Raw genomic sequence first — 14,558 nt, forward strand, 5'->3', positions numbered from 1 at the left:
GAGCAGATATAACATGATATCAGTGAGCATTGAAATGCATGTTCCAGGAAGAACAGCCTCAAAAACTGTCTATGTGTGTAGTCAAAGGCGTAGGAGCCCAATTGGATTTGGGGGCTGTAATGACTTGCCCGAAAAAAAAGCCAAAATTTTTCCCGCGCAAAGCGCGCATTCAACATATCGATGCCAATATCATATAAGCATGCATCAGTTATTACATTGCATGGCATCGTGTACCGCACGGTCCGTGAAAGTTGCACAGTATACCTCCGGATGCTAATGTAAACAACGAAATGTCTTATGTAGATGGACAAAAAGCATACAGATCCATTTATGTCAAAACTCTCTTTTACAGTAGTAATATCGGCCAAGCTTAGAACTTTATTTTAATTACCAAGGAGATCATTTTTAAGCTGTACATTGCTATTTATTTTTCTTTCAGTAGGTGCCCGAGAAAAATGGGGAAAAGTTGGTTGCGGGGGGGGGGCTGCAGCCCCCGCCTCCTACGGGACCTACGCCTATGTGTGTAGTGTTCGGTTTCGAAATACCTGATACCTGATACCTTTTTCATTTCCTTCAACAAAGTTTTATAATAGCCATTATAACAGGTTTTAATATTTGTACACCAATAAATAAACTGTGTCTGAATTTTCAAAAACTTCCTGACCAACATTCTTCATCATACTTTCCTCTACTCGTGCAATTTTGACCTGTCTGTTAGGGGTTCAAGGAGGTTTTTCTTTATTGGTTGTCCATAGATTGAATTTTGTGCAACATTATGGGTATGTTCTGAAGTGATTTTATTCACGAGAAATGTGAATTTTCAAATTCTCAACAAATAATGGGCTTAAAACCTTGAAAAGTGGGGCTTTCGGATATTGTGGGCCGTGACGTAGAATCACCTACAAAAGCAATGATCAATAGGACATGCAATCAGGTCGAACATGATGTGTGACTGGTGACAATCTTCAAAAGGTTATGGATGGAAAAAAAACTTTTGGGAAATACTGCGGTTCTCAGGCAAAAGTGTACATCTGGTTGGTCATTTTCAAGCCCGAGAAGTGCCATTTCCGGTGATCTGGGGGGTATCAAAACCCAGAAATTTTCTTGTACGCTCCGCGCCAACCGATGGTGGCGCTCCGCTTAGATAGTAATTCGCGCCCCCCGGGTTAGAAAATCCTGGATACGCGCCTGGATATCATTGATAGTTATTCAACCATACATTGGATGGATGCGAAAATATGAGGGTTTTACTGCAAATATTGGGCTAATTTTGGACACCAAAATGTGACATTATGAGAATGGCTGTAATTGAGATGCACTTTTCTTAGTTTTTCATATGTTATTATGCCTTGACTTTGCGTTTTCTATTCAAGTGAAAGCAGAGCTTCAATTACACTTGCAAATCTCAGTCACCCATGCTCATCAACTGCTGGAAAATAAAGATCTTCATCTTTGTTAACGTACATATTTTTGGTGTCCTCCTGCATAACGTACGTTAACTGGTGGCAACTTTTCATGATTATTACCTAATTACACGCTGCACAGTAGTGTGCTAGGGATTGCAAGTCCCAGAAACTCACTACTCATGCTGAGAATAGGTCTAATGGCATCTCAGAGGACAATTCATTCAAAAATACATGTGAAAAAACTTGTTATTGGTTGTTAAACTGTACAAATTGTTCGGTGTCCTCAACATAACGTACATTAAATGGTCATTATTTCACTGACAACTGATAGTTTTGAATATCAAAACATTTGTAACTGATCAACACCCCACATACACTGATAGTAAACATTTCTTTTACTGCTAGCAGTTCAAATCCTCTGTATCAGTCACAATATGTGTGTGGTGTCCTCATTTCTAGCCTGCATAACGTACGTTAACTGTGAAAATCTATTTTAGGCTCATGGCAGGAATTCTCACAGAATATTCAACTCACTTAATATTTCACCATGTTTGAAATAGAATTAAACTATTTCCATTATCCAATGAGTCTTAAACATGGTTTTAGGACATCAAAACATACTCTGTTAACATATGTTATGGTGTCTCATATTTTGGTGTCTTCATAACGTACGTTAACAATATGCACTTTGAATGTAAATTATTGAGAAGACTGAGAACTTCCATGTTAGGAAACACTTCATTTCCAAGTCGTTCTAAGGTACTCTATCTAACTAGTTGATGAAATTTGTCATTGAGCCAGTGGCTTAGTTCTATAACTCCAAATTCCTGTTGTAATGTTAACATATGTTATGGTGTCCTAAATGATCAGCCTCATTAACTTTCAATGCAATGTGATAAGTACTTAAAATTTTGTTTTTATGTCATATATGATATCATTTGACATTGCTCATATATATTCCCCTTAACTTTAATGGAGAAGGGGCTATGTTTATAGACAACTGTAGGACACCGAGTAACGTACGTTAACATCATCACTAGTTTTTTTTATTTGCCTCAAATCCACCTTTCTTGATACTGTATTATCTTTTAACATTACTAATTGTGTTCCACATTCACCGGAGAACCAGAATCAGTACTCGAATAGATACCTTTGTGTAATTCATTTTTGAACATGCATGTCACACTTTAGTAACCGAGTATCATATTATGACATGTGTATATGTGTATAAGTGTATATGTGTATATGTATATATGTACATACGGTGACCTTTTTAGTTAATACTCAGGGATATTGGTCACTTCTCCTGCTTATTATCACCCCTGGTGACCTGTTTAGTTAATACTCAGGGATATTGGTCACTTCTCCTGCTTATTATCACCCCTGGTGACCTGTTTAGTTAATACTCAGGGATATTGGTCACTTCTCCTGCTTATTATCACCCCTGGTGACCTGTTTAGTTAATACTCAGGGATATTGGTCACTTCTCCTGCTTATTTTAGATGATTCCTTTATGGTTTCCTTCAATACATCCTTGCAATTGTAAAGTGTATTGTTAGACATACAAGCACTGCATACATACACAACAAGGAGCACGCACATTGCCACTAACACACAATCAATGACTCAATACTAGGTTAGCAGGTTGCATATTAACAATCCAGGCAAAATATCACCCTTGGTGACATTTATGGTTTCTACATCTGTGTCTTATGTTTGAACAAACTGTAATAAATGTATAAACGAAGGTAACTTGTGATTCTTTCATAGTGTAAGATGCTATACTTGTTGTATAATCTAGCAAACTCAATATGGAAAGCAGATACACTAAGCCTTACTGAACACAATTGGTGAAGAGAGAGGGTCTCCCTGTCTCTGATTCCTCCATATTCCCATCATGATAAAGCTGAAGCGAGAATGACAATCCATCTAAATGACTAAGTTGACCTTTACCCTTGGCGGTAGCGATGTGTGTACCCTGAAAGAAACAACAGGATGGCTGGCTTAATAGTACAGAGATAGACACAGGCATTTGTGTGGAAGTTTAAGTATTTAGGAACTAACCTCATGTTGCTATAACATCTGAAGTATTAGTATCTTTATAAGACAAAAGATAAGTTATGTGGACAATGTACAACTGACATACAGAGAGTAAACATCTCAAGTACTCCTGTATGTGACAAAAGTCTTTTAGGTTCCATTTAGTAAGTAGAATCCTACATAAAAACTAGATGCTTGTTCTGCTTCATCAATCATGAAAAGAATCTGCTATGATGTACACAAAATCATTCTGTACTTGTTAGCAAAATGTTTAAGGACAAGTGTTTCCAAGCATGGATAGAAAGTTAACAGAGGTAATAATGACTACTGCCCTCGCTCTTTCCAAATGGCTTGAGTGGCTTTCCACTGCATTAGAGTGGACATCTGATAACTGCTACTCAATGTTATGTCCACAATGACCCAAGGAATATGGGCAAATGACCGTGAGGATTGTACAATTACTGTACAGTTAAGATTCAGACCGAGCTATAAGTCATTCCAAGAATCATTGTCAATCTATCAAACTATTTCTTATTCATTAATCGACATTCTACCAGTTTCGGTAGATGGATTGCTTCTGTTAATGTTATTCTAGGAGACAGGCAAAGATAACCTACTGTACATATATCAACAGTACAATATCATTTCCCGCTCACTAACTTTAATATTACTTCTATGAAACGAAGACATCTGGAAACTTTAATCCATGGATACACAAAACAGATTTATTTTCATAATCCCAAAACTCACAAATTTCTGAGCGACACTGTTGTAGTGACCAAAGGACTGAGCCAACGATACAAAGATCACCTTGTGTTGACCTAGAGAGGGTGAAAGAAGGAAAGAAATGGAATTTATTAGTGTACGTACAGTAACTAAGGAAAGAAATGGAATTTATTAGTGTACGTAACTAAGGAAAGAAATGTAATTTATTAGTGTACAACTAAGGAAAGAAATGGAATTTATTAGTGTACGTAACTAAGGAAAGAAATGTAATTTATTAGTGTACAACTAAGGAAAGAAATGGAATTTATTAGTGTACGTAACTAAGGAAAGAAATGGAATTTATTAGTGTACGTAACTAAGGACAGAAATGGAATTTATTAGTGTACGTAACTAAGGAAAGAAATGGAATTTATTAGTGTACGTAACTAAGGAAAGAAATGGAATTTATTAGTGTACATAACTAAGGAAAGAAATGGAATTTATTAGTGTACGTAACTAAGGAAAGAAATGGAATTTAGTAGTGTACGTAACTAAGGAAAGAAATGGAATTTATGAGTGTACAACTCTACTACCTCCTGCTAAACAGTACATGAATACAACATGCATTGTTGATTTGTTCTTTTGGTGTCCAAAAGATTCTTAATATGCAGTTGTCATATATCAAGAAATTTGGGAAGGTTGGAAAAAATATTAGCAGGTCTACAACATTCATAGCAAAAAAAAATCTTAGTATAATTCTTATACGACTAGCCTACTTAATGGAATTGGTTCTGACATTGTCATAGCCATTTAAATGTTTGGCTGCTGGAAGGCACCAAGTGGGAGTAGCATGGAGCATAAGACTGGGGAGTTGAGAGAACAATGGAATCTTTGTAACTTATATCATTATACTGTAGGTAACATTCACAGAAGTCAAGTGTATGAAGTTGATAGATTGATAACAGATTATCAAAAATTTCTGTCAAAGTAATTTAGTACTATCATACTAAATTTAGAATATTACAAGGGAGTACATATGAACGTTTATTTAGACAAATAGACACCGATCAAAGATGGACAGTACATCAATGTTCAATCTATTTTTTTACAAGGTGCGTATCCAGGGGGGGGGCGTTGGGGGCGCGCGCCCCCCGGGTAAGAAAAAGAGGAGAGAAAAAAAAGAGAAGAAAAAAGGAAAAAAGAGGGGAAAAAGAGGAGGAGGAGAGGAAGGAAGGGAAAAGAAAAAGAAGAAAGAGAGAAGAAGGAGAAAAGGAGGGAGTAAAAGAAAAACGCGAAGACACCGGGAAGAGAAAGAGGAACAGTGACATCATTACAGCGCTGAAGGGTAGCCAGTGACGGATCAATGATTTCGTAAAAGTGTGCCTCACCCTACCCCTTACACCAACAACTCCATTTTTTTGACGTTTCCATTTTCCTCTCTCACTAATGATCTATATATATACTATATATGGTCTATCATAACGCGTGTGTAGAATTGTGCTATGAAACCAACTGTGGCTGGTCTCGAACTCGACCGTGTCGTCGGGGAACATGACGCATTTTGGGATGGGGGCGACCGCCCCCCCCATTCAGCATTTTTTTAAATGATATCGCTAAGTAATTTCAAAATAGAAAGTGCTTACAGTAGATGCAACTTACAAGGCCTGGGAAGTGTCATTTCCAGCGATCTGGGAGACATTTTCGGCCAAAATTTGCTTGCACGCTTCGCGCTAACAAATGGTCCTTGGTAGTGCCATTTCCAGCGATCTGGGAGGCATTTTCGGCCAAAATTTTCTTGTACGCTTCGCGTCAACCTATGGTGGCGCTACGCTTAGATAATTTGCCTACAGGCTTCGCCCCTCCCTTGGCAAATTCCTCGCTACGCGCCTGTTTGAATTTGTAACGCAAACAGCATATATCACATCATATCAGTGAGCATGAAAATGGCGTTCCAGGATGAAAATCCTCAAAACTGTCAGACTTGCCTGAAAAAATAACCAACACTTTTCGCGCGCAAAGCGCGCGTTCACGTGTCAGTGTCAATATCATATAAGCAAGCATCGGTTATTACATCGCATGCCATCATGTACCGTACGGTCCGTTAAAATTGCGCAGTATACCGCGGGATGCTAATGTAAAGAACGACATGTCTTATGTAGATGTATAAAAAACATGGAGGTCCAATTATGTCAAAAGTTTCTTTTACATTAGTAATGGCGAATTAGGGGCTGCACCCCGCCGCGCAGTGGCGGAGCGTCCATACGGTCAGGGGGTGGATGCGCCCCCTGACTGACTCAAATGGACTGCTGGCGCCTTTTTCAGCTCTTTACCACTTTTTACTTATTCTAGATTATTGACTTTTTTATTGCGCTCTCATCTACTTATTGACATTTGTCACATTTTGTTGGTGTAATTTGGCGATGACACCCTATTCTTCGTTTATCTGCAAATTAGCCAGGCCCTGAAAGGGTCATTTCCGGCGATCTAGGGAGTATCTTTACTCAAAATTTGTCTGTGCGCTACGCGCCAACCAGTGTTGGCGCTCCGCTTAGATAGTGTCGAAAGCGCCCCTACAGACCATTCTCGCCCCTCCTGACCAATACCCCTAGCTCCGCCACTGCCGCCGCGCCTCCTACGCGTATGTGTGTAGTGTTCGGTTTCGGAAATATCTGCTATTTTTTCATTTCCTTCAACCAAGTTTTATAATAGCCGTTATAAGAGGTTTAATATTTGTACACCAATAAATTAACTGTGTCTGAATTTTCGAAAATTTCTGACCAACATTCTGCATCACACTTCCCTCTACTCGTGCAATTTTGACCGGTCTGTTAGAGGTTGAAGGTAGTTCTTCTATATTGGTTGTCCATAGATGAAATTTTGTACAACATTATGGGTATGTTTTGCAGTGAGTTTATTCACGAGAAATGGGAATTTTCAAATTCTGAACAAATTTGGGGCTTAAAACCTTGAAAAGTGGGGCTGACGGGTATTGTGGGCCGCGACGTAGAATCACCTACAAAAGCAAAGACCCACAGGACATGCGATCAGGTCAAACATGACGTGTGCCGGGTTGACAATCTTCAAAAAGGTTATGGATGGAAAAAAAAAACTATTAGGATATACTTGGTTCTCAGGCCAAAAGTGTACATCTGGTTGGTCATTTCAAGCCCGAGAAGTGCCGTTTCCGGTGATCTGGGGGGGTATCAAAACCAGAATTTTTTCTGTACGCTGCGCGCCAACCGATGGTGGCGCTCCGCTTAGATAGTAATTCGCGCCCCCCGGGTTAGAAAATCCTGGATACGTGCCTGTTTACAATTCACATAATTTATGAAATCTTCAAATGCACAATACCAATTATAGCCTGATGTCTACTCTTGCTGTCACTGCACTATCAGTTAGTTCATTTTAGAGATTTAGAACTTTTATACTCAGTTGCAATTTTGCAGTCACTCACTTTGAGGAGTATTAAGTTATTAACAAGTGCAGTAACTCCTCAATGGCAAAGAAAACAACTTACTTCTCACAAAAGTTGATAAGAAATGGTGAATAACAAAGGAGCCATCAGCTTGATGATCAGTGACTAAAATAAACTGACCCTGAAATGAAACCAAACAAAATGCATTATTACTTATAAAAGCAATTGACATTTCATAACTGTGGTTACCGAATTTTGTTTTGTCCCAGGAGGCTTCATAATTCATTTATTCTAAAAGTATGTCATTAACATGGGTCACCCAACTTTTGCAATGAATGAATTCAATTTAATTACAGTATCAAAAAAAACATGCCCCCCCGAAAAATATTGAACATTGAACATTGATGTTGTAACTCAATATTTAGACCTTTCAAGGTGACCCCTGTATGAGCATCACACCATGAAAGCAAGCTAACCTGTGTCTACCAGTAGGATCAGTACATTAGAGAAACTGCTGCTCTCCAAAAACTTTCCTCTTTTGCAAATTATGGAAGCTTGTCAGCAATTTCCATCCCATTCCATTGGGATGAAAACATTTCCAATACTGTGAGGCTTGGCTCTGCCTCATACCTTTACAATAATTAATTAAAGCATGTGAGATGGTTAAACTTGTCCAATATCCAGCAGAAAATGACAATTTTCATCCACTGTGACAGACAGAAAACATTCATATACATCGAGTTCCTGACATCCGTTAACACTTGCTTCAGGAGACATACACCACCTGTAATACATTGTTATGAAAATTTTGGAAAATGCCCCTTTAAGAAAAGCTTTGCATCCACCCATTCCCCAGCCCCTCCACTTCCCCCTTCATCCTATGTTTGGATTATGTTAATTTACAAAATTCGAAAATCTGGCTGGCATTCCGGTCTAATATTTGTGCTGAATTGGGCAAAACCAGGTATATGCTCCAATTAGAATTTGTTGAATCTGATGCATCCCTACATAAATTGCTACTTACAGTACTGTACTTTAGGCCCAGCATAAAAATAAACCCTGTTTCTTGTCTGAACTTTTCAACAAAGGAAGAGTATCACTTTGTCTGCTCAGAATAAAGGTGACAGCCAGGAATATCATGGTGTTTTGAGTCTTGCAAACTTTGCCTAGCTGAATACAATCCAAAGCTAGGCTTTATGGGATAGTTCCTGAGGTATTTCAATCAAAAAATGCTAAAGAGTTCAAACCACCCATAAAATGACATTTCTATATCAATCAAACCAAGTGTTCTCCTTCTGGGAAAGTGCCAAAAAGCAGCATGAGAAGTTCATTTTTTTTTAAATGTTATCAATCATGATGACATGATCTGTTTTTTTGTTGCCTGTATGTTGAATACATGCGGTGCTAGAAAACCAAACAAGGAGGTCAAAATTCCTGATGTTGACTATAGTCTAAGACCCCCTTCCATCTCCTATGATTCTAATCATGTTATTTACATTCTCTATTGTGTACTTTGCAAAGAGGGCAATTATGTAGGTGAAACATGCTCCCGGTTTGGCTAACGTTTTAATAATCACAAAAAATGCTTTCATGATAATTTTGCAGGATTCTCAGTTTCCGAACATTTCAATCTTCACAGTCATTCTCTCAAATACCTTAAATGTATTTTAATTGCCTCAAACATCAAATCCACCACTGAAGGTAAACATAAAGAAATTGATTGGATCTTTGTATTAAGTTTCACATCACCGGCCTCAACAAAGACCTTGGACTCCTTAACATGCAACTATCAGTTCTACAAACATACAGTATGTAATCTGTTCTTTGCTCCTACCTCCGCTTCCTGTATATGTCATGGTTTATTTGTTTCTAATTCCCTCAATGCGACTAACACTTATCTAGCTTACTAGTCATACTTTCATGTTACATTTTGTACTTTTTGATTCGACAGCCAAGTATTGCTGATGAAGGTCCCAGAGGGACCGAAAATTCCATATATTTTCTAAAACATTTCTCCTTATTAGTCATTAGTAATTAGTCTCCTTATTATGAGTCATGAATATCTTATTTCTCTGGTTTACTCTAATATTTTTTTTGGAGTAAACGTGGATTTTCTTATATATTGATCTCCAGAGTAAGGCAAATGTGTCACCAAAACAGAACTAGTATTGTTCGATACAGGTGACAAACGCCTACAGTGGAATTACGACCTTCCTTATAGGTCATTACGATTTAAATACATATATATATTGTAGTGCATTGGAAAATCCAGAACAGTGAAAATACTTTCAGCCTCCACAGGGGTTCGTACCCTGGCCTCCTGTTTTATATGCGGACAACCTAACTACTAGGCTATGGAAGCTGATTGTATGTCCAGAGGTTCGAAACCTATAAGGAAGGTCGTAATTCCACTGTAGGCATTTATATATAACAGTAGGCGAATTTGGGGAACACGCAAGATTGCCGTATTCTACTGTACTTTGTGCCTGGGTATAAATGAACATAGCCTAAAAAGTAACCACAATAGAATTTCTCAATGTGTGATTCTCTGAGTAACAACTACTAGTGTTCCACTAGTCTGAGTCTCATCTAGTCTCAACATATATTTCGCTCTGTCCACCAGACATGGAGCACTCTGCGCCAAGATAGACGCAAACCAACCAACTTAAATATATACATATACACACACACACACATATATGTTGTAGTTGGCCTAGTTGGTTAGGGTGTCTGCGTACAGAGCGGGAGGCCCGGGTTTGAATCCCGGTGGAGGCTGGAAGTTTTTTCACTGTTCTTGATTTTCCAACTCATTAAAATTTTCATATTTATATATATATTTATAAATGAAAACCGTAATGAGTTGGAAAATCAAGAACAGTGAAAAAACTTCCAGCCTCCATCGGGATTCGAACCCGGGCCTTCCGCTCTGTACGCGGACACATTAACCACTAGGCTATGGACGCTGATTGTATGTCCAGAGGTTCGAAACCGGTAAGGAAGGTCGTTATTCCACTGTAGGCGTTTATCACCTGTATTGAACAATACTAGTTCTGTTTTTGGTGACATACTTTGCCTTACTCTAGAGATCAAACATGATGCTAACCAACTTGAAATCATTTGTGATTCCTAAAGCCGGATCTCCAAAGAGCTACTGTTCTTTGAACACACTTTATGTTAATGCAATGGAGGTAAACGACAACATATACATGTATATGTTGATACTAGTTGAGACTAGTGGATCACTAGTACAGTAGTTGTAACTCGGAGTTTCACGCGTTATAGCGATCGTCAGCAACACATATTCCGTTCTGTCCACTGGACATAGAGCACTCTGCGCCAAGATAGACGCCAACCAACCAACTCTATATATATATGTATATGTTTATATATATTTATATATATGTATATGTATATATATATATATTTAATATATATATAACGAACATTGGCTGTTTTACTTCCAATCACTTACCTAATTTAATTTAAAATGTATCTCATTTGAGATCCAGCCCTTCTCTAAATGCAGCATAGTCGTTTAACAGTTTTTCTGTTATTCCTACATTTATATAACAGTAGGCGAATTTGAAGATCACGCAAAATTGCCGTATTTTACTGTACTTGGTGCCTGTGTGCATAGGCGTACGAGGCGGGGGGGGGGGGGCAGGGGGCAGACTGCCCCCCCAAATTTCCAGAGGACAAAAAATTTGGGCAGTCTAAGAGAAAATATATATATATATATAAATATGCAGTAGCTTGCCCAAATCTTTTTCAAATTTTTGCCTGACAATTCCATGCTTTTCTTTATTTAGCATCATGATGCCCGAATATTTTTGTGTAACACCACCTTTGTGCACCATCAATTTTTTTTTATAACTAGTCAACTGTATACCTGGACATCCCCGACATGAGTGTATATAAGAAACATTTTCTTTTTCATGGATGGTGGGGGGGGGGGGGGAGTGCCTACAAGCCTAGAAGTACAGGTTTATCATATTCTTTGTTATATTTTATACTTTTTTGTGAGACAAATTGCAGTCTCACCCGACACAGCGACATTATACCACCTACTGTACGTGTCGTTGAACACTGTTTTTCTGGAGGTAGCTGAGTACTATGTTAAAATAATAAATACGGTAACTACTCTGTAAATAGGAGCTTAAAAATATACTGTCCTATTTTTCCCCTTCAAAGTGATGTTACCATTTTTTCTTCTTCTAATTTACCAAAGTTTTGGGGAAGTGTAAATTTCTAAAACGTGAGATTATAAAATAAAGAATGTTTAGATGCAACTTGCAAGGCCTCAGAAGTGCCGTTTCCGGCAATCTGAGAGGCATTTTTTGCCCAAAAATTCCAACTGATGGTGGCGCTCCGCTTAGATAGTATCACGGGAACTTTCGGGCAAAAGTTTTCTGCCCCCCCAAACTGAAATGGTCCCGTACGCCTATGCCTGTGTGTAAATGAACATAGCCTCGAAAGTTCTAGGCTACTGTAGCTGCTTGTTAGAAGTACAGTAGAACTGTATTCAGGACGAGAGACAAAAATCCTGTTCTGGTTACTTTGCTTGACTAGGCATACAGCAGTAGGATAGGTAACGCAAGACCACAATAATGACAAATGTCAGATTCTTTTTTCGTTTCCGTCAAAATATGTGAATCAGTAAGTTACAAATGTCTTACCACCTCTAGCAAAGTTTAGCCAAACCCAAGTTACAGTAGCCTACGGGTTAGTTGGCTACTGAGTATTGGGGACTAACTTTAGTCATGTCTCAAAACGAGAGTCTTAAAATTGCTCACGGCAACTGCTGTGTTATTTTATAAGAGACTTGATCTTTATTTTGTGGTACTTACCTTCCCTGATTCTAGACTTTCACCAAATCCGATAAGCGAGTTTAGTTCCTTTATCATTGCGAATTTGAGACGAACTTGAATGCTATATGCTTATGAATGAGTAACATGCAGAGATGATTTATAGCATTGGTACTAGATCCACGATTTCTTCATTTGAAGAGACCCGATGGTCAGGGTTACCACTGCAGTTGTACATGCGTTATTATATTTCGTGTAGCCTATTTTCAATAGGCCCATGTATGGTTTTCAAATCAATAGCTGGAGGTGAAATAAGTTTAATTTTGGAGTGGCTAATACTTAAGTATGTTAGTACATAAACAATTCTGTGGTACCGTTTAGTAGGAAGAGACAGTTACTTAGAGAAATTTGATGTCAAAATTAGCAGATTCTTACTGACCAGAAACGTGGTGCATAAAGGCCATGAACGCAAAACCCACCGTGTGACGTCATTGTGCGGAGTTGACCGCGAAACTATAACAATGAACTTTTCATGTACATCTCGTAAGAAAGTGAACCTTTTATTAACTGTTTGCAGTTAGTTTCCAGTCAGTGGATGTAATATAAATCGAATCCACGAAATATTAACCGTTGGGTATGTCTCAGTCTCACTGCCATAATGTATGGCTTTCAGAAAGTCACAACTCCACAAACTGCAGACACACAAGCGATAAATGACGCACGATAGATTCCATATTTCATATATTAGTTTCAAAAGTTAAAACTTGAGAAAACTTTTACTGTCTCAGTACAATATATACATGCCTACAATACACATCGTTCTTACATGTTAGTGTGCATATACTAACTTAGCTCCGTGAATAGTGTCGTGTCGTTGGTTCTGCTAAAGAGAACTAAGTCAGGGCCTATTGTGTAGCAGTGTACAAACTCTCTTATGTAACATGATCTTTTCCCCTGTCACATATGGGGTAAATCACGGCTGAAGATAAACAATTGAGTATGCACATTAGAATAACAAGGCAATTGTGACTAATGATGAGGCATATATATAAAATTTTAAAAAATGGGATTGAGACAACCTTAAGATGGCCTCTGCGTATACTATACTTCCTATACGTTTTTGTATAGAAGTCGGCGCTGAACGTGAATCTTCTCCTGCAGACGGTGGGAAACCTTTTACAAAATTAATCCAAAGCATGCGATGTCTTTCGTCGGTTTGATGACGTAAAGAAACTTAAATTTCGGTTTCCAGATGTGTTTTTGCAACCTCCTACTTCACAATTCGTTATGCATTTTGATAATAACAGTATGACAGAGTGTCGTATCGGCCTAGTGTTAATGCCGAAGGAAATAGCTTGACCGAAAATGTTCACCTCACCGACTCTAGAGACCGTATAGTAGGATTGTCACGTGAGCGCTTAGGACTTTTAGCGAAAAGCATAGGCGTAGGAGGCGGGGGGCTGGGGGCTGCAGCCCCGCCCCCAACCATATTTTTTGGTGAAAATTCGGGCAATTTGCTGAGAATTTTTCGGGCATCTACTGGAAGAATAATAATTTGCAATGTGTTTTTCAAATTTTTTGGTGAAAGTTTGGGCAATATGCTGAGAATTTTTCGGGCACCTACCAGTGGCGGAGCGTCCATACAGTCAGAGGGGCGGATGCCCCCCTGACGGACTCAAATGGACTGCTGGTGCCCTTTTCAGCTTTTTACCACTTTTTACTTATTCGCGATTATTGACTTTTTTATTGCGCTCTCAAATACCTATTGACATTTGTCACATTTTGTTGGTGCAATTTTCTGACAAATGCTGATGACACCAATTTATTCTTCGATTATCTGCAAATTAGCAAGGCCTGGAATGAGTCATTTCCGGCGATCTAGGGAGTATCTTTACTCCAAAAATTGCTGTACGCTTCGCGCCAACTTGTGGTGGCGCTCCGCTTAGATAGTGTCGAAAGCGCCCCTACAAACCATTCTCCCCCCCCCGTCCACTGACCAATACCCCTAGCTCCGCCACTGGCACCTGCTGAAAGAAGAATAATTTTGCAATGAATTTTTCAATGGTTAAACTTATATTATTGTTATTATCATTGTGGTTGTAACAACTTCCCCAATAATTATAACCAATGTGGAAGGGTAATAACACGGAAAATGATTGTACGTTATTGGCATGTGATGTAATAACG

At 38.6% G+C, this 14,558-nt stretch overlaps 1 protein-coding gene across 2 annotated transcripts in view; it reads right to left on the minus strand.

Moving 5' to 3' along the window:
- The window catches only part of LOC139984551 (elongator complex protein 6-like), a 30,331-nt gene extending 17,597 nt beyond the window's left edge, over positions 1 to 12,734 (minus strand). Inside the window, exons 1-5 of one of the 2 annotated variants that reach the window (XM_071998489.1) lie at positions 12,414 to 12,459; positions 7,669 to 7,747; positions 4,928 to 5,014; positions 4,197 to 4,267; positions 3,245 to 3,384 (exon numbers count right to left, since the gene is read on the minus strand). In XM_071998489.1, coding sequence (XP_071854590.1) covers positions 3,245 to 3,384; positions 4,197 to 4,267; positions 4,928 to 4,961 — 245 coding nt within the window. In that variant the 5' untranslated portion in view covers positions 4,962 to 5,014; positions 7,669 to 7,747; positions 12,414 to 12,459. Of the gene's footprint in view, positions 1 to 3,244; positions 3,385 to 4,196; positions 4,268 to 4,927; positions 5,015 to 7,668; positions 7,748 to 12,413 lie in introns of both variants that reach the window. The other variant, XM_071998488.1, reaches the window with a different exon arrangement.
- Between the last annotated feature and the right edge of the window lie 1,824 nt (positions 12,735 to 14,558).

The sequence above is a fragment of the Apostichopus japonicus genome, chromosome 17, assembly GCF_037975245.1.
Source record: "Apostichopus japonicus isolate 1M-3 chromosome 17, ASM3797524v1, whole genome shotgun sequence".
NCBI lineage: Eukaryota > Metazoa > Echinodermata > Holothuroidea > Aspidochirotida > Stichopodidae > Apostichopus > Apostichopus japonicus.